At 35.7% G+C, this 26,017-nt stretch overlaps 2 protein-coding genes across 3 annotated transcripts in view; one reads left to right on the forward strand and one right to left on the reverse strand.

Moving 5' to 3' along the window:
- LOC125681928 (signal recognition particle receptor subunit alpha-like) lies at positions 1–25,010 on the reverse strand. The gene is made up of 14 exons (XM_048922212.2): positions 24,570–25,010; positions 20,504–20,587; positions 16,930–17,129; positions 12,465–12,577; positions 11,681–11,828; positions 11,121–11,289; positions 10,296–10,396; positions 7,311–7,420; positions 5,086–5,172; positions 4,748–4,920; positions 2,739–2,952; positions 2,304–2,389; positions 1,414–1,590; positions 1–818 (listed from the first exon to the last, which is right to left on the reverse strand). Exons 1-14 carry the CDS (start codon positions 24,801–24,803, stop codon positions 690–692), a joined length of 2,025 nt encoding a protein of 674 aa, XP_048778169.2. The 5' UTR covers positions 24,804–25,010; the 3' UTR covers positions 1–689.
- Positions 24,710–26,017, forward strand: part of LOC125681929 (upstream stimulatory factor 2-like) — a 20,503-nt gene continuing 19,195 nt past the window's right edge. For both annotated transcript variants that reach the window (XM_048922213.2, XM_048922214.2), the window contains exon 1: positions 24,710–25,157. In XM_048922213.2, coding sequence (XP_048778170.1) covers positions 25,126–25,157 — 32 coding nt within the window. In that variant the 5' untranslated portion in view covers positions 24,710–25,125. The remainder of the gene's footprint in view (positions 25,158–26,017) is intronic.

Genomic DNA, 26,017 nt, shown 5'->3' on the forward strand with positions numbered 1-26,017 from the left:
CTGTGTTAATTTCTTTATTTATATACTCTTGCTCTCCACAACCACAATAGCATGAAAAAAGTACAAAACATCTCATAAATAATCTACAGTATTAACAACAGTGGGGAGTTAAAGACATAAAATTCATCACAGAGACAGCATAATGCCTAGGCACATAGCAGAAAACATCAGGTACACAGGAAGTCCATGACTAGAGAATAATATCAGAAGGGGCAGATCCATGAAGTTTTCAAAGGATAGGTTACCAGCTACCACCTTAAATGGGATGATTTTCATAAACAAATGAGGTGGAGGCGAGTGAAACCCCAAAATGGTCCAAAAATAACTTATTTTTCTTGCCAACAAATTTCCATCTCGATCTACCACTGAACAGGGATGATGAAATGACTCGGTAAATACTACACATTATGCAAATGTTTCTTTACAGGAATGGTTTTGATGAGCACCAAATTTCTCAAAAGTAAATATCTTGCATTCTATGATTGTAGAAAAATCAGATAAGACTGAGTGATAAACATAAATGACAACAATCTCAACATTAGTAACGTTTTGAAAACATGCTCTCTGTAAGTATGATAGGAATGTCATTACTGTTACAATTAACAGAAAACAGAACCTTTAAAATCGTGGTCACTTGCAATATCCAGGACTCTTCTGTAGGAATCTGGAATTCCGTCTATATTAAAATGTTAGGCCTTAAGGAGAGCATTTACGACAGCTTTGGCATTAAGGTTGCGCAGGTCTGTGTAAGTCTGTCCCGTGCCTACGAACACGATAGGCTGACCCGTAATGTAAGTCATCGATATGGCTGCCCCCACCTGAAATAAAAATAATCACATACAAATCAGAAATGTTCAAAAACACTAAGCATATTTCATTCACATTCAAAAAATATCCACAAGATTTCTAATGGATGTTTCAATCCAATGCTGGAGATCCCCTCCATTTTTACAGAAAAAGACACTAAATATGTCTCACTTTGTCTGAACAGCCTGAACTCAGTAGCCTTTATCCCCCCCCCCCCCTTCCCCAATCAACTGAAAGCTTATAGACAGACCCCCACCCTTTTACTGCACTCTGAGATTTCTGGAAATGCTACTGCTGATGATTGTTTCAATCAAGTCAACATAATTTACGGATTGTGGTCTTTGATCGATTTCACATGCGAGACCCACATAAAAGTCGCAGCACATCCAGGTTGAGAGGATGGCTAATTGGAGAGGTTTAGTAAATCACTGAATGACAAAATGTGAGGTCCTGCTTCCTATTGTTATTCTGTGCAGAACCTTCATTTTATTTCTTATACAATTTCTTACAATTTAATTAAATTTGTACTTTTGTATTTTTTTCTTAAACATTTCATGAAATGAACTATTTAACATTTAATGCAAGTTAACTGAGAGTTCTAATCACCTTGTCATCAATGGTGTCAAATTTGGTGAGGATGATGCCGTCAATCAGTTGAGGGTTTGTCATGTTGGAGTGATCAGCCAAGGCTTGATTAAACTTTGTCAGTTGGTCCACAGCCTCATTTCCAACCAGAGCCTCACCCACAAACAATACAAGATCTGGCTGGTTCACCTTTATCAGCTGTAAGGAGAAAATTATAGAAATTCATTGATAATTCGTGACCACATGATTTCCACAATCTTGCCTGGTTGGATTCACCAGTGAGACAAAATTTTCATGAAGGATCAGTTTGTTTCTGATTACATTTATATTTTTGTAAGAAGGAAATCAATGTGAATTCACCTGAAAACAAGCTTCTTGCAAATAAGACATAATTTACAGTTCTCTGTCACTAATTAGACTTAACCACAGGTATGTGTAAATTGGCATATATTAATCAATATGTGAATAATGATTGAGAATTTTAGCATATTGAGTTATTTCTAAATATATGCTTAACTTTATCTAAACTTTCTTATTTTGGACAAAAATCAAATGGTATTTGTTTGCCCTCCCCGTACTGACTGAATAAATATCTCGGACTCAATAGTTCTCAACTCCTTTTTACCACATGATTTTTTTCTCTTTTTCCTTTTTTATTGTTGCCAATTTCATCCAGATTATTTACAGTGTATTTCTCTCAGTTTCAAGTATAACCAGAATAAAGTGGGCAAACCTACCATTGAGAAAAAAAAAGATTTTGTCTACTTTTGAAATTACAATAATATCAATATAAAATGATGATCGAGCATGCAATGATCTTTCTATAGGTGGTTAAGTGCGGGTAAAATTCAACGACAGATTATTTGAGGGCAGTTCAATTCTGTGATCTATATACAGAGTTCTACACTTGCCTTGGACAATGCTTTCATCAGAGGCTCATTGTCCTGCATTCTTCCTGCTGTATCAACCAAGACAACGTCCATTCTGCAGTCTCTAGCTGAAAAAGAAAAACTCAAAATGGAATTCCATAATACCAAATCTACAGTGCTCAGAACTGTCCTCTACTGAATTCTCGTGGCAGCTGGTCTCTCAGTATCACCTATTTCCTGAATTCTCGTGGCAGCTGGTCTCTCAGTATCACCTATTTCCCGAATTCTCGTGGCAGCTGGTCTCTCAGTATCACCTATTTCCTGAATTCTAGTGGCAGCTGGTCTCTCAGTATCACCTATTTCCTGAATTCTAGTGGCAGCTGGTCTCTCAGTATCACCTATTTACTGAATTCTCATGACAGCTGGTCTCTCAGTATCAGAGGTTTCTCTGTCCGACCTCTAAACAATTTGACTTACCATAGTTAATGGCCTCCATGGCAATGCCAGCTGCATCTTTTCCGTAACCTTTCTCGTACAGGTTAACCATGGTCTGTCCATTGTGGGCCTCCGGAGGGTGCAGTGCATTCAGCTTTCGGGTGTGAGTCCTCAGTTGTTCTACTGCACCAGCTCGGAATGTGTCGCAGGCTGCAATCAACACACGAAATCCATTCTCCACCAACCAAAAGCATATCTAGGAAAAGATGCCACGAGAATACTAAATTACTGAGAAGACGAGGCAATCCACATGTCATTTATACAGTAAAACACAGTTACAGTGAACACACTTATAATGAATTCATGCTTACAGTAAAACGGTTACAGTGAACATGCTTATTATGAATTCACACTTACAGTAAAACACAGTTACAGCAAACATGCTTATAAAGAACTCATGCTTATAGTGAAGTGATTTTCATTTCCTGTAGTTTAAAAACATACAAACTTATTGGATACATGTATAAGGAATTACAATTATGATGAATCAAAATTTTACATCCCCAACACTTTGCTGTAAGTGAGTATTACTGTATTACATACATAAAACTAATTAACGAGTTTGATAGAGGCCTGCTTAATATAAATATATATGTATGCCCTATATGCTTTACATCTTCCTGCACTAGAGCCTGAACTTCTGACAAAGAGACCATGAACTACACAATATTGGTAAAAAGCTCAATATGACTACTAATCTAGTTGTCCAGGAATGGATAGGATATCAGTGATTCCAAAGGTCCGTCGTACATTGGCAAATGTCCGGTAATTTTTGGTTTGGTCCGATCAATATCAGTTGTTGGCTGGACCAAGTGTCAGATAAATTTTTTCCCCCAATGAAATATATGATAAGATAAATTTTCAATTTTTAGCAGCATGTCCCAAAATTTATTCTTTTCTTCAGAAATCGTGTTTACATTTCATTCAAATATTTATCAAACTTGCAATCATCTTCAATTTCCCCGAGAGGGTGATAATACAATTGAGCAATATTCGGTGAAACTACAGACATCTTTGAAGAGTTTGAATTAGGTAATAAATAACTGGTAAATAAAGAGTTTAAACTATACTCTGATCAAGAAGTACTTGAACAACATGGGTACGTTTGATTGAACAATTTGAGTTACGCGGGTTGGAAAAGTTAAAACTCCACTGACGAATCTGAAGTGAAATGCTTGGGCTAATAAAATATGTCGCCGATGCCATTCTGGGCCAGAAAGTTCAAATTTACATGAAAGCTTCCTGACATAATGCAGATTCAAGTTTGATAAAATCATGGCCTCTGGGGGTAGGGTAGGGCTACAATAGGGGGTCAAAGTTTTACATGGGAATATATAGGGAACATCTTCAAAAAATTTCTTTCTCAAGAACCACTGGGCCAGAAAGTTCAAATTTAAATGTAATTTCAAGCTTCCTGATATAGTATAAATTCAAGTTTGTCAAAATCATGGCCCCCAAGGGTAGGGTGGAGCCACAATAGGGGATTAATTTGCCTATAAAATTTCAGTCTGGTAAACTGTGATTTGGTCCAGTAATATCTCAACCATTACTGGACCAAATGTCCAGTAAGTACCAGAAGACTTTGGGAAGCACTGTGATATTTGAACATTTTGTGTAATTTTACTACATATAGCCATCTGCACTCATGCATGACCAATAGGCCACGAATTCGAAAAACTTTGGTAGAGGCCTCCATGCTCAATACAGCTACATGTATACACCTAGTTTGTTTTCTACATGTTCAGGAAGACATATCATCATCTGGGGACCATGAAATTCACAATTTTTTTCTCTCTTATCCCCGTAAAAAAACCCAGCAATTTGGGTGAAAATTTATCTTTCAGTATCCGAAGGAGTTTAAAAATATTCAAAATTAAGGACATGCGACGGACAGGCGGAGAGCAATAGGTCACCTGAGTGACTCCTGGGACTAAAACGAGCTTTCTGCTTATACATACAAAATCGTGAAGACATGAAAATTTTGATTATACCTTGGCCAAATTGGTGGATTTCCCCACACCATTTACTCCACAGAAAGTGACGACAAAGGGCCGATTTTTCTGCTTAGCTTCCATTGCGTCTCTCAGAATGTCGATCCTCCGTTTGGGGACTAGGAGTTGAACACAGGCCTCCTCAAGCGTCTTCTTCACAGTGGTTGAAATGGCTGTAAAAGTCAAATTATTCCTATTCTAACAATCTGAAAACTCAAATTTATACATTTTACACATACACACAAGTTCAAAATGTTCGCCATCAGAATCTCATATATACTAAACATGAAAAGTTTCTGAGAAATAGTAAGCCTGAGTAAAAAGTTTGTAACACTTACTGGTGAATGTTCCCAGAACTTTTCCTTCCAATTTTGCACCCACAGAATCACACAACTTTACAGCAATCTCCCCAGCAACATTCTTAGCTGAAAAAGAAAGGTTACTATTGACAGGAAGCCCAGATTACTATTGACAGGAAGCTCAGCCCAGGTCACTATTGACAAGAAGCTCAGTTTACTATTGACAAGAATCCCAGATTACTATTGACAAAAAGCCCAGGTTACTATTGAAAAGAAGCCAAGGTTATTATTGACAAAAAGCCCATGTTACTATTGAAAAGAAGCCAATGTTACTATTGACAAAAGGCCCAGGTTACTATTGACAAGAAACCCATGTTACTATTGACAAGAAGCCCAGGTTACTATTGAAAAGAAGCCCAGGTTACTATTGACAAAAGGCCCAGCTTACTATTGACAAGAAACCCAGGTTACTATTGACAAAAGGCCCAGGTTACTATTGACAAGAAACCCATGTTACTATTGACAAGAAGCCCAGGTTACTATTGAAAAGAAGCCCAGGTTACTATTGACAAAAGGCCCAGCTTACTATTGACAAGAAACCCAGGTTACTATTGACAAGAAACCCATGTTACTATTGACAAGAAGCCCAGGTTACTATTGAAAAGAAGCCCAGGTTACTATTGACAAAAGGCCCAGCTTACTATTGACAAGAAACCCATGTTACTATTGACAAGAAACCCATGTTACTATTGACAAGAAGCCCAGGTTACTATTGAAAAGAAACCCAGGTTACTATTGACAAAAGGCCCAGGTTACTATTGACAAGAAGCCCAGGTTACCATTGACAAGAAACCCATGTTACTATTGACAAGAAGCCCAGGTTACTATTGACAAGAAACCCATGTTACTATTGACAAGAAGCCCAGGTTACTATTGACAAGAAGCCCAGGTTACTATTGACAAAAGGCCCAGGTTACTATTGACAAGAAACCCATGTTACTATTGACAAAAGGTCCAGGTTACTAATGACAAGAAGCCCAGGTTACTATTGACAAAAGGCCCAGGTTACTATTGACAAGAAGCCCAGGTTACTATTGACAAAAGGCCCAGGTTACCATTGAAAAGAAACCCATGTTACTATTGACAAAAGGCCCAGGTTACTATTGACAAAAGGCCCAGGTTACTATTGACAAGAAACCCATGTTACTATTGACAAAAGGTCCAGGTTACCATTGACAAGAAACCCATGTTACTATTGACAAAAGGCCCAGGTTACTATTGACAAGAAGCCCAGGTTACTATTGACAAAAGGCCCAGGTTACCATTGAAAAGAAACCCATGTTACTATTGACAAAAGGCCCAGGTTACTATTGACAAAAGGCCCAGGTTACTATTGACAAGAAACCCATGTTACTATTGACAAAAGGTCCAGGTTACCATTGACAAGAAACCCATGTTACTATTGACAAAAGGCCAAGGTTACCATCGACAAGAAACCCAGGTTACTATTGACAAAAGGTCCAGGTTACTATTGACAAGAAGCCCAGGTTACTATTGACAAGATGCCCAGTTTACTATTGACAAAAGGCCCAGATTACTATTGAAAAGAAACCCATGTTACTCTTGACAAAAGGCCCAGGTTACCATTGACAAGAAACCCATGTTACTATTGACAAAAGGCCCAGGGTAAATAATGGTCACACAAGGCATCTTCCTCTCACAAAAAGAAAATGATCTCAAAACTTCAAACAACTACATGAATACAGCATGACAACCAGGAGTGGATTCTACACTACTTGCATACTAATGGAAAAAAATTGTACTGCTGTTATCATTAACAAGATTTTGAAGGGTTTTTTCTCCCTTTATACTCCTTCATAAAATCTCTAGAAATGTGAGACACATCCTCGCAAGCCACAACTGAAATGTACATTCCTCTCCCTTTCCTCCATTGAAAAGGGAGAGGAACAAACATTTCAGCCGTGACTTGCAATGTGTGAGACAGTATTGAATAAAATATTGTTTAAATAAAACACAAAATATTAAAATCTTTCACTCTTACTTTAGCCCATCTTGGTCCAGAGAATCAAGGTTTAAAGAAATTTGAATTTACACAACATGATGTTCACAGATTTAAAATATATGTATTCTTGAACTTTTCATAATAACCAATGAGGGTCATCAAGATATACGAATACATGCACGAGTATGTCTGTTGACTGGTTTCACTAAACACTGAATAAGACTTCAAAATAATTCTGTACCAATAAGGTGATCCCTCATTTTCTCCAGGGCCGGCTGAAGGTCCTCTGTGGTGAGAGGTTTGGATCCCACAAGATTCTTAAACATGCTGAACATGCCCCCACCTGACTTCCTACAAAATAACAAATCATAGGGATATACAGTAAAACATGCTTATAACAAACACACTTAAAACAAACTCACTTACTGCTAATTGATATTTATTCCCTTATGAAAGGAAAAATAACGAATATTTTATTGGATATGGAGTTTTGTTATAGTGAAATGTTTTTTGCTGGCCCTGGAGGTTTGTTATAACCATGTTTTACTGTATAATGGAGTTTTGTTATAGTGAACTGTTTTTCGCTGGCCCTGGAGGTTTGTTATAACCATGTTTTACTGTACAGTTTATTTCAAAGAAAACTTGCTGTACTTAAGAGAGTGAGTTATTTTATGCCACCAAATGCACTTATAAAGGTTTTTAATAGTATTGTTTTTCCACATTTTACTTACTGTTATACTGTTTAATGTAACGTACAAAATCAACTATATTTAGAAACAATTTTCAAGCTGCAAAAGAGGGCAGCAAGAATACTTTTAAATATTCGAGATATCTTGACCTCTACTGGCTTTTTATTTTCTTGTTTGAACTGGATGACAATTGAGGATTATTTTATGTTTAGAAAGGTTGTCTTTCTGTTCAAAGTTTTAAATAATCAAATGCCAAATTACCTAAATGTGTTTAAATATACAAGAGATATGAGTTGCCGCCAAACCAGGTTGAATGATTCTCTTCTGGATTCCTTTGGAACAAAGTGTCTCAAAATGTTCGAAGCTCTGGTTCGGTTGGCGTCTTTAAAGCTATGTATTTGATGGAATATTTTCATAGAAGTAGCACTTAAACATCATGCTTTCCTCTTTTTGATCAGGTGTGCCAAATGTAGTTCTGATATGGCACTGTGTGTGCATGTGTCTTATGCTAGTTTTTCTTCTTTCCTTTTATGTCATGTATTCATATTTAGGTAATAATTTTATCGCTAATTAGGTGTGCCTTATGCTATATTTTTTCCCCTTTTCCTTTTATATCGTATTCATGTTTAGATACTAATTTTAGATGTTAATTTTATGTTTGTGTATATGTTTTAATGCAGGACCACAATGGAAACTAGCTATATGCTAATTTGTGTTATCCTGGATAAATAAAGGCTATTATTATTATTATTACACAAACCAACTAATGAGTGAAATGTTCTAAATAATGTAAATTAGCTTCATGGTTTTCAAGTCTGAGTGTTTGCTGATGCATACAAACTACCTAGCACATCTGAGTATGTGTACTTATGTATATGACTTTTAAAGCACTGAGTATCTGGTAGATGTTTATATTTGCACTGTTTATTATGTCCTGATGTATTTGTATTACCCGCAGTGTTTTTATTGATGTATTTGTATTACCCCACAGTGTTTGTATTGATGTATTTGTATTACCCCGCAGTGTTTGTGTTGATGCATTTGTATTACCCCGCAGTGTTTGTGTTGATGTATTTGTATTACCCCGCAGTGTTAGTGTGTTGATGTATTTGTATTACTCTGCAGTGTTTGTGTTGATGTATTTGTATTACCCCGCAGTGTTTGTATTGATGTATTTGTATTACTCTGCAGTGTTTGTGTTGATGTATTTGTATTACTCTGCAGTGTTTGTGTTGATGTATTTGTATTACCCCGCAGTGTTTGTGTTGATGTATTTGTATTACTCTGCAGTGTTTGTATTGATGTATTTGTACTACTCCGCAGTGTTTGTGTTGATGTATTTGTATTACCCCGCAGTGTTTGTGTTGATGTATTTGTATTACTCTGCAGTGTTTGTATTGATGTATTTGTATTACCCTGCAGTGTTTGTGTTGATGTATTTGTATTACTCTGCAGTGTTTGTATTGATGTATTTGTATTACCCCGCAGTGTTTGTGTTGATGTATTTGTATTACCCCGCAGTGTTTGTATTGATGTATTTGTATTACCCCGCAGTGTTTGTGTTGATGTATTTGTATTACTTTGCAGTGTTTGTATTGATGTATTTGTATTACCCTGCAGTGTTTGTGTTGATGTATTTGTATTACTCTGCAGTGTTTGTATTGATGTATTTGTATTACTTTGCAGTGTTTGTGTTGATGTATTTGTATTACCCCGCAGTGTTTGTGTTGATGTATTTGTATTACCCCGCAGTGTTTGTGTTGATGTATTTGTATTACCCCGCAGTGTTTGTATTGATGTATTTGTATTACCCCGCAGTGTTTGTATTGATGTATTTGTATTACTCTGCAGTGTTTGTGTTGATGTATTTGTATTACCCCGCAGTGTTTGTGTTGATGTATTTGTATTACCCCGCAGTGTTTGTGTTGATGTATTTGTATTACCCCGCAGTGTTTGTATTGATGTATTTGTATTACCCCGCAGTGTTTGTGTTGATGTATTTGTATTACTTTGCAGTGTTTGTATTGATGTATTTGTATTACTTTGCAGTGTTTGTGTTGATGTATTTGTATTACTCTGCAGTGTTTGTGTTGATGTATTTGTATTACCCTGCAGTGTTTGTATTGATGTATTTGTATTACTCTGCAGTGTTTGTGTTGATGTATTTGTATTACTCTGCAGTGTTTGTATTGATGTATTTGTATTACTCTGCAGTGTTTGTGTTGATGTATTTGTATTACCCCGCAGTGTTTGTGTTGATGTATTTGTATTACCCCGCAGTGTTTGTGTTGATGTATTTGTATTACCCCGCAGTGTTTGTGTTGATGTATTTGTATTACCCCGCAGTGTTTGTGTTGATGTATTTGTATTACCCCGCAGTGTTTGTGTTGATGTATTTGTATTACCCCGCAGTGTTTGTGTTGATGTATTTGTATTACCCCGCAGTGTTTGTGTTGATGTATTTGTATTACCCCGCAGTGTTTGTGTTGATGTATTTGTATTACCCCGCAGTGTTTGTGTTGATGTATTTGTATTACCCTGCAGTGCTACTGTTCCTGGATGGTTCCTCCTCCTCTTCTTCATCCTCCTCAGGTTGTATGTCCTGAAGTCCTCCTTTCATCTTCCCCACACAACCCATCTACAAACATTTAACTCACTATTACTCCTTAAGGAACTATCAAAATCATCATCCACTGTATGATCTCTATAATAAAGTTGTAGAGTTGGAAGTTTACACTGTTGCCTCAAGCAGCAAATAATAGCACATACAGTGTACTTAATGTAAAATCATTAAGGAAAAAAATTTTAAAAACTGTGTAGGACTTAAACAAATGATTAACAGACTGTCAGACTAACACCTAAATTCACTGGAGCAATCAAGAGAGACAGATTGCAAAATGTATGTGGACAAAGTTTCAATGTATTTCTAAATTCACTTTTGCACCTATGGTGTATTTCGGTATGAAAATAAACAGTTAAACTTTGGTATCTCGGACATCGAAATCTCAAATATATTGATATTTTGAAGTGAGTTGGGAGTCCCAACTACATTTCTTGGTGTATTTTAACCTCAATATCTCAAGTTTTTTCTCAGCCCCATTGAGTTCATGATAATGAGGTTTGACTGTATTTGTGATGGTGTGTTATTTCTCCTGTTTGTCCTCTATTCTCTAACACTGACATGGAAACACTACATATCTGCACCAATCAAGATGCTGTACTCAGTTTTCCCTTCCTCTCAGGAAGTCCCCGGTTGTAGTTGTTGTTAGTACGTTTAACATTTGATGATGTCCAGGTACAGGAAGTCCCCGGTTGTAGTTGTTGTTAGTACGTTTAACATTTGATGATGTCCAGGTACCTACCTCCTCTTTTGACGGCATTTCATTCTGTGCATTAATAGCTGCCTCGTCAGTGCCGTCGCCTTTAGATGAGAAGTCCAGGTTCACCATGTCTCTAGTCGTTCCATTCAGGTCCCACTTGGTGGCCTGCTTTCCCTTCTTCTTTGGGGGTTCTGCCTTCTTAGCTACAGGGCTACAAAAGTATCAAGTTTCACTGCTTCTACTTCAAGTAACACCTGACTATAGGAATTTCACAATCAGAAATCAGGTATAGATTACATCAAGTGAGCTCTTTAGAGATAATGTACATCTAAAGCGAGCTAATTATAGAGAATGACTACCTCAGGTGAGCTAATTATAGAGAATGACTACCTCAGGTGAGCTAATTATAGAGAATGACTACCTCAGGTGAGCTAATTATAGAGAATGACTACCTCAGGTGAGCTTATTATAGAGAGTGACTACTTCAGGTGAGCTAATTATAGAGAATAACTACCTCAGGTGAGCTATTTATAGAGAATGTTCACCTCAGCTGATAAAAAACAAGATCCATCTCAGGTGAGCTAGTCAGAGATAATATTCACCTGCTGGTTTTCTTTTTGGTAGCCATGGAAAACATCTTTTCCCTGTTTTTCCTGATAGTCTCTTCATCTAGACTGTCTCCATTGACTTGGGTGTTCATCTGAGGTTTACTAGGAGCTTCCATTGGTGTAGGTTCTTTGGGTGCTGCGTCTACCAATTTCATAAAATACATGTTATTGATAATCATAGAAATAATCATTCATATTTAGAAGAAAATGGGTTTACAAATCAACAAATATTTGTAGAGCACTGAGAAAGAAATCCCTTTGGACATTGACCTACTTTTGACAGGCTTGTAATAAACAAATCACTTTGGATTACTTACTTTTGACAGGCTTGTAATAAACAAATCACTTTGGATTACTTACTTTTGACAGGCTTGTAATAAACAAATCACTTTGGATATTGACTTACTTTTGACGGGTTAATCACTTTGGATATTGACTTACTTTTGACAGGTCAATCACTTTGGATATTGACTTACTTTTGACAGGTCAATCACTTTGGCTATTGACTTACTTTTGACGGGTTTATCACTTTGGATATTGACTTACTTTTGACGGGCTTGTAATAAACGAATCACTTTGGATACTGACTTACTTTAGACGGGTTAATCACTTTGGATATTGACTTACTTTTGACAGCTTAATCACTTTGGATATTGACTTACTTTAGATGGGTTAATCACTTTGGATATTGACTTACTTTTGACGGGCTTGTAATAAACGAATCACTTTGGATATTAAATTACCTTTGATGATTTAATCACTTTGGATATTGACTTACTTTTGATGGGCTTGTTTTCCTTTCCTTTCCCTTTTTTATCTTCCTTTTTATTTACTATCATAGAGTCTACAGTTTTCTTTGACTTCTCTGATTCCCCAAATGTTCTCATCTTCCTATTAAAAGACAACAAAAATTAATGTCAACCTTTCAGTACACACACTATGTAGGCTCATTAGAGCCGTCTGTTGTTGATGAATTCAATATCACTGTATTGTTGATTCAAAAACTTTTGGCATAATTAATACAATGACTGTTAGTCACTAAGATTTTTAAAATATTGATTTTTGTCAAATTACATCAAATGCACTTTAAAACTTAAATTTTAAGGAAAGAAAGTAATTTCTCCTCATGTCATGAATGAATCCACATGTAAAGTAAATTGGGAAGTTTATACTGTTTTATATAAACCGTAGCAAACTATCATCCTATTTTACTTTGTAGACTTATAAAATGAAATTAAAAGAAATTACTTTCATTCCTTAAATAACAAAGCACAAACTGGTATTCATTTTATATGTGTGAAAATTGGGTTGTGTAAATTAACTGGATTGTCCTTTTTTCAGGGAGAAATAAAATTTTCTTATATAAAAAAACAACAACAAAATAAACAAACAAGAGGCCCAAGGGCCTAGAATCGCTCTTCTGATAAATTGTACAACCCCACCATTTCTATTCTTAGCCTCTTAGTATTCTAAATCTTTAGTTAAATCCTAAGAATTCAAAAAAAGTAGGTCAATGTGACCTACTTTTTGGTTTACACATTTTGAGAACCCAAGAAATATCAACTGACAAAGTTTGATGATTTTAAGCCAATTAGTATCTGAATATTGAAATATAGCTGTCAAATTCCAATCATAGGTCATGGTGACCTACTTTTTGGTCAGCGAACTCCGAACATGCAAGACCCATCAGCTGACAAAGTTTGATGACTAGGTCAAATAGTATCTGAAATATATAAATATAGCCGTCAAATTCCAAAAGTAGGTCAAGGTGACCTACTTTTTCATCAACACCCTTCAAACATGCAAGACCCAACAACTGACAAAGTTTGATGACTAGGTCAAATAGTATTTGAATTATACAAATATAGCTGTCCAATTCCAAAAGTAGGTCAAGGTGACCTACTTTTTGGTCGAAACCCTTCGAACATGCAAGACCCATCAACTGACAAAGTTTGATGACTGTAGGTCAAATAGTATCTGAAATATATAAATATAGCCGTCAAATTCCAAAAGTAGGTCAAGGTGACCTACTTTTGGTCGACACACTCCGTTGACTCAAGATGCATCAACTGTCAAAGTTTGATGATTGTAGGGCAATTAGTGACTGAAATATATAAATATAACTGTCAAATGCCAAAAGTAGGTCATAGTGACCTACTTTTTGGTCGATACACTCCGAAGACTCAAGATGCATCAACTGACAAAGTTTGATGATTGTAGGTCAAATAGTGTCTGAAATATAGTAATTTAGCTGTCAAATACCAAAAGTAGGTCACGGTGACCTACTTTTTGGTCGACACAAACCGAAGACTGAAGACGCATCAACTGACAAAGTTTGATGATCCTAGGTTTTATAGTGCCCAAAATATGCATCTAAAATTGAAAATGTGAAATTTGAATATCTGCAAAATTCAAAAAGTAGGTCACTGTGACCTACTTTTTTATAAATATGTTTCAAGGCCTCAAGATGCATCAACTTACAAGATTTGATGATTCTAAACCTCTCGGTATTTGAAATAACAACTTAAAATATATCTATAAATGATAAGCCATAATATTCAGAAAGTAGGTCACGGTGACCTATTTTTGAGTTGATGCATTTCAAGGTCCCATGATCCACTAACTGACAAGTTTTGATGATCATAGGCTTCAAAGTGTCCAAGATATGCATCAAAATTAATTTTAAAATAAATACCTGCAAAATTGAAAAAGTAGGTCACCGTGACCTACTTTTGAGACAACTTGACACAAGGTCCTAAGATGCATCAACTGTCAAAATTTGATGATCCTAGTCCTTATAATGACTAAAATATCTAAGATTTAAGGAATTAAAAAAATTTTTAAATTTAGGTCAACTTTGAAGTGACCTTGAGACCACGCCCTTTGCCCCAGGGTAATGCCTTGAACAATTTTTAATCTACAACATATCCTCATCCTTATGTGTAAGTTTGGTGATAATCTGCCCTGTGGTTCTTGAGAAGAAGATTTTTTAGCAACCACTACTTTTGTTTGTATTTTCCTGATTATCTCCCCTTGTTAAAGGGTCACATCCCTTTATTTAGTATGTATGAAAGCCCTTGGGCCAATGATACCCTGTAACAAATTTGAAAAAAATTGGCCAAGGGGTTCTTGAGTTATAGCCCTTTTTCTAAAAAGTTTACGCACACCGCACAAATGGCCATAGCATTAGCTCTTTGAGCCTTTGGCTCAGAAGAGCTAAAAAACCAACAACAACAAAAACAACCAAAAAAATTAAGATTTTATCTATGATAAATCTGTTTTAACAAATTTAACAAGAGGTACTGTGAGCAATGCTCACTAAGAATACCCCCCCCCCCCCCCATCTCCCAAAGGTGTTGTTAATAGGTATAAATTACCTCTTTCCTGAGTGTAAAAATATGGTATGCCTTTGTAGAAGAAAATGGAAGATACAGTCCGAACACAAATCCATGCTATAAACCTATAATTTTGACCTTGAGATCAAAGGTCAAGGTCATAAAGAGATCATGAATGTACATGACACATAGTCTAATGGTGATACACCCATGTTTTATGGTATGACTATGTCAAAACCCTATAAACAATTTTGACCTTGAGGTCAAAGTTCAAGGTCATATAGAGGTCACGAAGGTACCCGACACATTGTCTCATGGTGATATACTCATGTGTCAAATATGGTATGCCTATGTCAAAGAACAAAGAAGTTATGGCCCAGACACGAATCCATTGTAAAAAACCTTTAATTTTGACCTTGAGGTCAAGGGTCAAGGTCATATAGAGGTCATAAAGGTACCCAACACATTGTCTCATGGTGATCCACCTGTGTGCCAAATATGGTATGCCTATATCAAAGAAAAAAGAAGTTATGGCCCGGACACGAATCTGCACAGACAGCCAGCCAGAGTGATTCCTATATACCCCCCTGAACTTCGTTCGCGGGGGGTATAAAAATCATGCCATTTTTTCATGTCTCAAACACATTCATACATTCACAAATTCAAAACAGAGGAGAACCCGGTCATATGCAGGAAACTAAATAACCAAGGAAAAAATAGTGAACCACTTGTATCCGAGTCATTTCAATGATTTGTGAGAGTGAATACACATTCCAATATCTACCCTAGCTAACCACTAGTATCTGAGTCATTTCAATGATTCATGAGAATGAATACACATTCTAATATCTACCCAAGCAATTGTTAACAAGAGTTGTCAGAAGACAAGGTAGCTCGCCAGGAAGCGTGATTTTACTAACCATATTCTTTTGGTTAAAGTTGTTGAAAAGTAGGTCAAAATCCAAGGTCAGGATTACTTGGTCAAAAGTCCTGGTACAAAAAAAAAGACCTGGTCATGAGGAATCTACATTGTATATTGAAGAATCAAAGCAGTATCCTCCTTATTTCAAACGATAAACAACAAGGTTGAAGTTTTCGAAAAGTGGGTTAAAGGTCACAAAGTCAAAGTCTTGGTACCAAGTGAAAGGCCTAGTTATGAGACATGTATGTGTGGAATCTGTATCCCTCTAGGTTCAAAAGACAGATTATTAGCCAAGGTTGAAATTTTGGAAAAGTAGGTCAAGTCCAAGGTCACTAGAGTACAATTTTGGTGCCAAATGAAAGGCTTGGTCATGAGAAATCTACCAGTGGAATATCAAAACCATATCTGCCTTAGTTCAAAAGATATAGCCAAGGTTAAAGTGTGTGATGACACTGCTGACAACGGGTTCATGACAATAGCTCCCTGGATATTTGTCTCAACAAGCTAGGAAGAGTACATAATACACCCATCACAAGCTCATGTGGGGTGTTTCAACAAACTGAAATATTTTCACACATAAAGGAAAATAAGAAAATTGTTGAGAATCCTTGAAATATGAACGTCTTTAATTTCTTAACAAAAGCCTTGTATTTAAAACTATGAGAGAAGTTGGACAGACAAATAGTGTACTCTCTATGAAACATTTCCTCAAAACTGATTAAGTTTATTGACCTGTAATTTTCTTTAAAAATTCAAGAAAATCAAAATCCTCGCCATATGCATATCTTCAATACTAATACAAACATTCTGTAAATTAAAGTCCTAACTTGAAAACATTGAGAGGAGTTAAATGGACAAACCATTACCTTTGATAGAGCATGAAATTCTATTTCAAACTTGCATACCCTTAACAAAAACGTTCAAGTAACCAGGAAAAATTTAGGTGAAAACAGGTTCATGAGAGAAAGTTGGGTACGTAAGCATACCTTCCTGCTTGGGCCTCCCTACGACTCTCGTCTTCGCATAACTTTAACAGTTTATTGAAGGAATCATCGAAATCAAAGCCATACACCAGCACATTGGCCCTGTTTTGTAAAACATCTTTGTATCTGTTTCTAAATTCGAGTTGAATGTCTGTCAGGAACTTATCAATATAAGATAACTGCAATATCTTCTGGTAACCAACCTACAAATAAACCATGAATAGTATTCAATGATTAAAGGTGTCCCCAGAGAAAGCTCTATAATGCTGTGTTGATATTGTCTGGCATAGCTGAATATGATTGAAATGAAGATTTCACAATATCTAGGATTATCCTAACTACAGAAAGTTTTGTTTTCTTCCTATTTCCCTAGAATAACTAAGATACATTTGCACTAAGCTAAAGACATTTGGAACTGTGGTTCTCCCTCAGAAAATCAGAGAGGGCTACATTATTGCAGCTAACAATAGAGTTGGGACAATCCATCAGTGCACCGATAATCTATGATTACATGCTAGAGGTGGGACAATCCATCAGTGCACCGATAATCTATGATTACACACTAGAGGTGGGACAATCCATCAGTGCACCGATAATCTATGATTACGTGCTATAGAGGTGGGACAATCCATCAGTGCACCGATAATCTATGATTACGTGCTATAGAGGTGGGACAATCCATCAGTGCACCGATAATCTATGATTACATGCTAGAGGTGGGACAATCCACCGGTGCACCGATAATCTATGATTACATGCTAGAGGTGGGACAATCCATCAGTGCACCGATAATCTATGATTACAATCTATAGAGTTGGGATAATCCATCAGTGCACCGATAATCTATGATTACGATCTATAAAGTTGGGACAATCCATCAGTGCACCGATAATCTATGATTACGATCTATAGAGTTGGGACAATCCATCAGTGCACCGATAATCTATGATTACGATCTATAGAGTTGGGATAATCCATCAGTGCACCAATAATCTATGATTACATGCTAGAGGTGGGACAATCCACCGGTGCACCGATGCATCGTGATAATCATCTCGGCGATATATACAGATCAATATACATGTCTATTAAATGACGATACCCATCATAGCGTTTCCAATAATATCAGAACGCCACAAGTCTTGAATTTTTCTCCACCTAACAGAAAGAAACAAGAGGCCCATGGGCTACATCGATCACCTGAGTCACCTTGGCCCATATCTAAAGATTTCCACTATATTTATTCGCATGTAAAACTTTGGTTCCCTACTGTAGCCCCAACCTAAACCCCCCCAACGGTTCTTGAACAGATGATTTTCCCTATATATTTGTATGTAAAAATTTTTATTCTCTACTGTGGCCCTACCCTACCCTCGGGGGTCTAGATGTTAACAAACTTAATTCTGCACTATGTCAGGAAGCTTTCATGTAAATTTCAGCTCTTCTGGCCAAGTGGTTCTTAAGAAGAATTTTTTTTAAAAAGATCCCACTATATTTTTGTGATTATCTCCCCTTTGAAGGGGGCATGGTCCTTCATTTTAACAAAGCCCTTCACCCAAGGATGCTGTTTGCCAATTTGGTTGAAATTGGGCATGTGGTTCTAGAGAAGAAGTTGAAAATGTGAAAAGTTTATGGACAGACGGTGGACGACGGACAACGGGTAATAAGAAAAGCTCAGGTGGACAACAAAAAAAAACATGGCGGACTACATAACAAAACCAATTTGAAGCAAGTCAGGAGTATGGCTTGCCAGTTCAAGAAAGGTAAAACGGTGTAAGAAGCATCGAATTTGTGAAGTTTTTGGAGCATTGTGATATTTATTTTATTCTTGTCAAATAACTAGCTGAAATGAATAATATTTTTTCTGTTTTGAACTGAATAAATTTGAAATCCTTTTTCTCTAGTTTTTATTGATTTGAAAAGTATTGCGATATGTATCGTATGCCAAGTATCATCCCACCCCTAGCTACTAAGGATGCAGAAATGTTAAAAGGACAATTCCACCAAATAGTATCAGTCATATTGTGTTAGGGATATTCCAGAAATAAATACATGTGGGGGTCGGGAGGCACCTTTTGTATATACCAAGCACCCATAAAAAAAAAATAAAAATTACCCCATGACCCATCAAATTAATAAACTCATTTTACAATGACCCATCTAATAAAAAAAAAAACTAACCAGACCCACCACAAAAATATTTTTAAAAATGAAAACGGTACAAAATCTCGCGAGGTTTTCGGGACAAACATTCTAGTCAATGACGCGGTAATGCCTGTGTGACATTGTATCACAGTAGTTCTGAAGAAATGAGGTCACATCAACAATCAAAGGCATCTATGGCGGGAATGTTGGAAAGACTGGGAGTCCAAACGATGCTATTATCATGAAATGGGCATGGATATGTTTTTCCACGAATCGTTCGTCTTCTAATGGAGCCCGCGCCCGGAGGTCTCTCTTATATAACAAGTTGTCCCCGTCCTTTTCATGACCTATATCCATCTGACAACGACTATAATTTGGTATTACTGTGCAATTACTGCCATATGTATCAGCTGATACGACTACGAGAAATTATGTGCCACACTGCACTGTCGGTTTAAAACAATGAAAATTACCTTTTCAAGCTTCTAGGGGTAAATCAGTAAGTCCTTGTCTTAACATGATTACAGTTATTACCCGTGTTAATCATTTATTTTCTTCAAGTCAGTTACTTTAGAGGAAAACACAATATTATTCAAGTTTCACACGTTAAACATGCATTGAAAGCTAAACCGGAAGTGCCTTTTAACCGATTAGGAAAGGTAACTCTTATAAAAAAACATGGCGGCCGTAATACTGGATAGGTCTATATCACCATCACACCGACTGATAAATATAACGCATCGGTACCCTCGTATAAATCAACGAAGGTTTGACTATTTTTATTAGACAACGGAATACCTATTGGTTTCAAAATATTCCCAAAATCGATGCACTGTAAACTGTAATAATCTACAGAACAGAGTTCGCCGCCATCACGTCCAAAGGGACCCTACTAAACGCGCCTCTAATTTGAAGAGTGCCGTAATGGAAAGTTATGCGCTGCAAAGAGCGACAACTCGATTAGTTCTATGTTACTTCCGATTTCCGATATCGAAAGCAGCATTTTCAATTTTCCCTCCGACGTTTTGTAACCAACACAAGAGCGACAATAAAAATATTCTGAAAACTCAACACCCACGTGGCACAAAATAAAACAATAGAAACTACCCACTACCCATAATAAATATTTTTTGAACAGTCCAACCACGGACCAATTAAAATATGAAAAAAATACGACCACCCACACAAAAAAATATCGTTTGCCGCCCAACCCCCATTTGATCATTTCTGGAACAGCCCTTACTTGTTCATCATATAAAGTAGCATTTTATTATGTAATAGTATCGAGATACAAGTAATATGTATCACATTGTTATATGTTAAGGACTGTGTACTGTCCCACCCCTAATTGTGTTAGAATGATGAAATCTTTGTTCAATGCATCGTCCAACCTGTAAAATTTCAGATGATAGAAAACCCTAAAATTCCTTACCACAAAGACGAGCTCAAACTCATTATCCAGTTTGTACTTCAGAGTGAGAGCATCATGTGTAAAGGAGTTGTTACCGGTCCTCTCCTACAAAACAAATATTCAAATTTATAAGCATTCAATGAAGTGCAGCATTATCATACATCATTGTGTGAAGTTGTTATCAGTTGTACATTTCAAAACAAATAAATTGAAACCTGTCTAATATGACAGCACTGGGAGATCATTCTTTTGTCGAATACACAGTGTGTAGGAACAATGAAAATATTAAATTGAGAAGGAAAATAAAGGTTGGAATGCCCAGTGATTGCACAGGAGTCATATTAGACACTTTTCACTGTATTAACTTTAATACAAGTGCAACAGTAGTGTGTATCTTGGGATTAATACTTTTTGTGGGACACACCAAGAATTGTGTACATTTTTAAATTCTAAATAACCTTTGATGCAGACTTGTAAATCTATAATGTAAACCTCACAAAATTATCGCTCATACCAAAACCCTACAATCCTAGTTCTTTAATATATATTTTCTTGAAGTATTTTATCAATGACATAAATCGATTAGAGGAACACATGTATTATAACACCTCAAGTTTAGTATATCACTTGTAATAACTTTGAAAAGATCCAATTCTAAATTAACCAGATCCATTGGAGCATAAAGTGTAGATCAGATGCAGCATCTGAACCATGAATTGGATCCAACAATGTTGAATATAAACACGTTTGATTTATGTTCCATTTCCACAGATAAGATCTGATTGAAATGCACTGTATGTCTATGTGCAAACATCAGTTTGCCATACATGTCAGTATAGACATTCCAAGGAATATGCCATTGACCTGCATAAAAGTCACTACAAAGTTTGAATGGATTTTCTTTCCCTTGAATATTAATTTATGAATGCTGACCTTGGGTAATGAATGACGCAATGTAACACTATCATTATAAATAATCATGAGATGTTGAATGTCAAAGCTCTATCATATATTTTGAATTATACTTAAATTTTGGATTTAGACAGTGGCCCAGTTTTTATTACAATTAAAGGTTACTGATATATCTAGTCAACACAAAAAGTATGATGGTGTATTTTCAAAACCTAGATCACCTAGAGCAATAACAATAACTTACCTATTCTAAATCATTAAAATGTGTCATATATTACAAATCAGCTGGTCAATGGTTAATTATTTCCTTTATTTTTTTCTTCCAAAAATATATAAATACTTTAAAAAAAAAAAAAAAATAGATAATCAGTATTTTACATTTTCCCCTTAATATGATATGATTTATTGACCAATTCAGTCTCTGCGAAAGTTTTTTGGACCACACAGGACATTCTGTCCTGTGTAATCAATGAACACACACCAAATTTTGTCAGACCTAAAAACCTAATAGTGCAAAAAGGTGAAACTCATGAAAATGCACAACCAAGGAAATCTTATTTATTATACTAGTCTGGTAATACTATTGATTTCTTTTACCAGGGATCGCTCCCCCATAATACTTTAGACGGTCCATGCGGTTTTAATCACATTCATTAACGTATTTAGATTTGTGTGATATTTTTTACTTATAACAAACATTTAAATGACTCCGCGTCAAAATAGTAAAGCTCAAAACCGGACACAGACATTCCGGTCCAGTGTAAAAAGTGACACACCGGACCTGAGGCACTGCACATCGGTCAGGTCCGATGTCTTTCTCATAGACTGCCAATTATGGATCCAAAAGGGGCAGTAATATGATTGAAAGAATAGTAATGATTAATAGAGATGTACACAAAGGACATACATGTATAAAACATTACAATAATAATAGGAGATTAGATCACGACTAGATCAGTGCTCCAAGTCACATCTGCTATCAGGTCGCAAAATGGCGACCTAGAAATATTCCTGGTCGCCATTTTCAAATTTCTAGTCGCCATGTTCAAAATGTTTACTCGCCATGGCAAAAGATTTTGTAAATAAGGTCTACAATTTTTTTTTTTAATTTGAATATCTTTCAAGAAAAAAATTTACACCAATGTATGTGTTTTGTTTGTTTTATTTTTAAACTGAATAGAAATGTGTTGTGAAACATACTGGATGCTATTAAGTCAAGTATTTACTCTGGTAAAAGTTACATTGGGCCATCCTGTATATTTACAGTACGCTTCTGGGGAAGACAACCTAGCGTTCCACACAAGGATTTGCTTTAAAGCCCTCAATAAGTGAGCCTTCACTGCTTATGAGAATAAGGGCTTCTATTATAATAAGAGCAATCAGTTCCAGCGTTAATAAGAACATTACATCCCGAGTTTGTAATTGTCTGTGAAAATTAGCAGCAACAGTTGCCCCGATCGACTTCCTGCTAATAATGCAGTCACGGACAAAGACGTGTCTCTTACTGTTACTGTGAATAGTCACACTTCCACATTTGAAAGATGTACACCAGGTCATGGTGAAATCGAACAATGGGTGTCCAGAAATGGTGGAAGTTGCTGGCTGATTGACCTCACAAATTCTGCAAAACATTTTGCAATCTCTGTATATCAACCACGAAAATTCCTTCAGCCATTAGGACTGGGGTTCTTTCTTTACTTTTGCATTTTTCTTTAGACACAGTTACGTCATTTTTAAATGCAGAACTTTCTCCGTGTGATTCTTGAATTTCTTCGTTACATGTACTAGGCTGAGGCTTCTACTTTTTAATACTGATAAATCCAAAGTGCTTTAACTCTTGTTTTACCGCCATCTTGATTGCTTTCAAACGCTGTTTTGACCGAGACTGAAAAATTGTTATTCAGACTTCCAATCCCAATTACAAAATTTTACTGGATGTCCAATATTTTTCCACTCGCAAAAATGCGACTTAGATATAATCTCTAGTCGCAAAATCGATGTTCTGGTCGCAAATGCGACAGTTTTACTCGCAACTTGGAGCACTGCAATACAAGTATACTATTGCCACAGCATATTATACATATGTGTAATAATTTCAAAAGTTGATAAGGAAACTGCAAAAGACACCAGGCCAGGGGGCAGTGCTCATCTTGTAAGATCATGCATGACCATGGATTCTCCCTGTGTCTAGTATAAAAACGTAAGCAGATTCAATTAATTTATAGATAATATGAGATATAAACCATGCGTTAATGTTAACATGATATTAGCTAAAGTTCTTCAGTAAGAATTTATCCTAGATATATGATATATCAGTGTGCGAAACTAACTTTAAAGTCTTATATAGACTTTCGGTCCATAGTCATTTCATTTCCTACAGACCACAACAAATTCCTATAGACCAAAATTTAACATGCAATATTCAATGTCATTAAAAAATAATTAATAAACACAAATTTGATTTTGGTAATTCGTTCATGATATTTTAATTATATTCTTTTTCAATTTCATGCTTTACAATTAGAATTTCGTTTTATTTTTCATTTTGTTCCAGCTCAGTTTCAGTCTGATTCCTCATCTGAGTCACTTCTACTACGTTTCGTTTAGTGTAATATCTATAAACTGGTCCTGCTTCTCATATCTGTTTAATAAGCAGCAGGAAACCAGTTTTTTTACCTCAGAATTCCTATAGACAAGTCGGTCTATAGCTATTTCGATCGTTATAGACCGACTCGATTTTCTAGACATTGTCTATCGGTCCATGGTTAATTTCGCACACTGTATATGGATGAGCTATAAAAATTATTATAAAACTTCTCGTGTTTATTAGACATTTGAGACAAACTTAATCAAAAAATCATAATAAGTTTGATGTAAGTCAACATTTTAGTAGGAGTTCCGATTTTCTAGCACAATAGACATCAATTTGATCAAAATAGATAAAATTTAGTTCAAAACGTATGATTTTTGGACTAACCAAACTTTTTTTTTTTTTTTGATCAACCAAACTTATCTAACTTAAAATTTTATATCAATTGTCAATCTCTGATTGTTATTCCTAATTCAAATATCCGTTAGCAATCAAACACGTAAACGTGTTCTCGAAATATCTATAGTCTGCAATTCACAGATCCATATGTCAATATTTATTGAATGAAAAATGTTTCACTTTTACCTGTAGAATAACTGTTTTGATTAAAGCATTGATTGGCTGTGTAAAGAGTTGAGATGTTCCTTGGAAGTACCACAAAACGATACCGCCTTTACTGAAAATCGAGAAAAAGTCCAACATCTTTGAAATGAATTCTGGTAAATGCGTGTAACCGAGTAACCGGAAGTTGCACAAGCACACACTGTGAGAAACGACAGCGTTGATTGGCTGTTTAAGACAAGACCAGTTTACAAACATAAATAAATATATTTATCCCCAGATAAACTAGTTCAGTTAAGTGAAACATCAAGATCGTTATTTTCTGATAATATATAATAAACCAGGATTTTCCTTAAAATCAATTGTGTTAATTAAACTCTATAATTGATATATCGCGGGTATTTTCGGTACTTGGAGTTCTTGAACAATTTCATATCATATATCCAAACGCCGAGCACTGTGCAAGATCGGCCATCTTTGTCACATGTTCAATTTTCCATCTCATGTGACCTGTTGTTTGGCCCCGTGATCAAGCTTGTTTTATTTCCAGGCAAATTCAAACATCTGCCAAATCGTCCACATGGATATGCTAGATCAGGCCTTAGAGGCCAGGTTTGTATGGGAATATATATCTTTTATGGGTTTAAATATAAACTAGGAAGTTTAAGCGAGGTGACATGTAAGAAAAGGCCGTCAGATAGTTCCTGATGAGATTGGTGCGCATAGTATGTCATTGCGGGAAAAGTTAAACGTTGACTAAAAACACGTGCTTTTTAATTTTCTAATCACCACAACTTTTTATTTTGAATTTGATTGCAGTTTGTTTATTTCAGCTTTATATATTGCATCCTTTTAATGTTCTTGATGATATTTCTTTTTTTGGGGAACAGAAAAGCACAATCAAGTTTAATCACAAGAGTTCAAGGTTATAACTTATTTATATGGTTGTACACAAGGTGTATACAGTTAGGCCTATAAGAATGATATATTTTTGCAATTTTGGATCAATTCATACCTTATTAATAGTTTATCATCATTACTTATTGAAAGTCACATTCATCTCTATCATCATGATCATAACATTTAAGAAATGTTTTTTAAATTCTTGATATTTAAGGCAACTCCATACTCGAGGTTTTATCTGATACAAGTTTAAAATGTGTATTCATTTCCATTTATTAGAGTTAAAACTAACAAATTATCAAATAAAATACATAGGTCATCACACTTTTTAAGATGTGAGACGTACATACACAGAATCATATATCACCGTCAGAAAATTGCAATTTTCCTTAAACAACGTTATTAAAATTCGATACAAACTGGTTATGATGATATAGTAGCATTCATAACAATTTCATGTAACTGTATCTTCACAAAAATATACAAAATGTCAGTAAAAAATAAAGGAAATCATTGCATAATAGAATTGATAAAGAAATCAATAGAAACAGAGTTATTGCCCTTGGATT

Source organism: Ostrea edulis, chromosome 2 (genome assembly GCF_947568905.1).
Source record: "Ostrea edulis chromosome 2, xbOstEdul1.1, whole genome shotgun sequence".
Classification (NCBI taxonomy): domain Eukaryota; kingdom Metazoa; phylum Mollusca; class Bivalvia; order Ostreida; family Ostreidae; genus Ostrea; species Ostrea edulis.

Bases quoted from the DNA above. Each gene is read 5' to 3' on its own strand.
- LOC125681928 (XM_048922212.2), bottom strand. From the start codon at position 24,803: ATGTTTGTAAACTGGTCTTGTCTTAAACAGCCAATCAACGCTGTCGTT. The intron at 17,130-20,503 runs GTAAGGAATTTT...GTTTATTTGTAG, and splicing joins AGTTTGAGCTCGTCTTTGTG to GTTGGTTACCAGAAGATATT. The intron at 1,591-2,303 runs GCAAGTGTAGAA...TTCTCCTTACAG, and splicing joins TGATGAAAGCATTGTCCAAG to CTGATAAAGGTGAACCAGCC.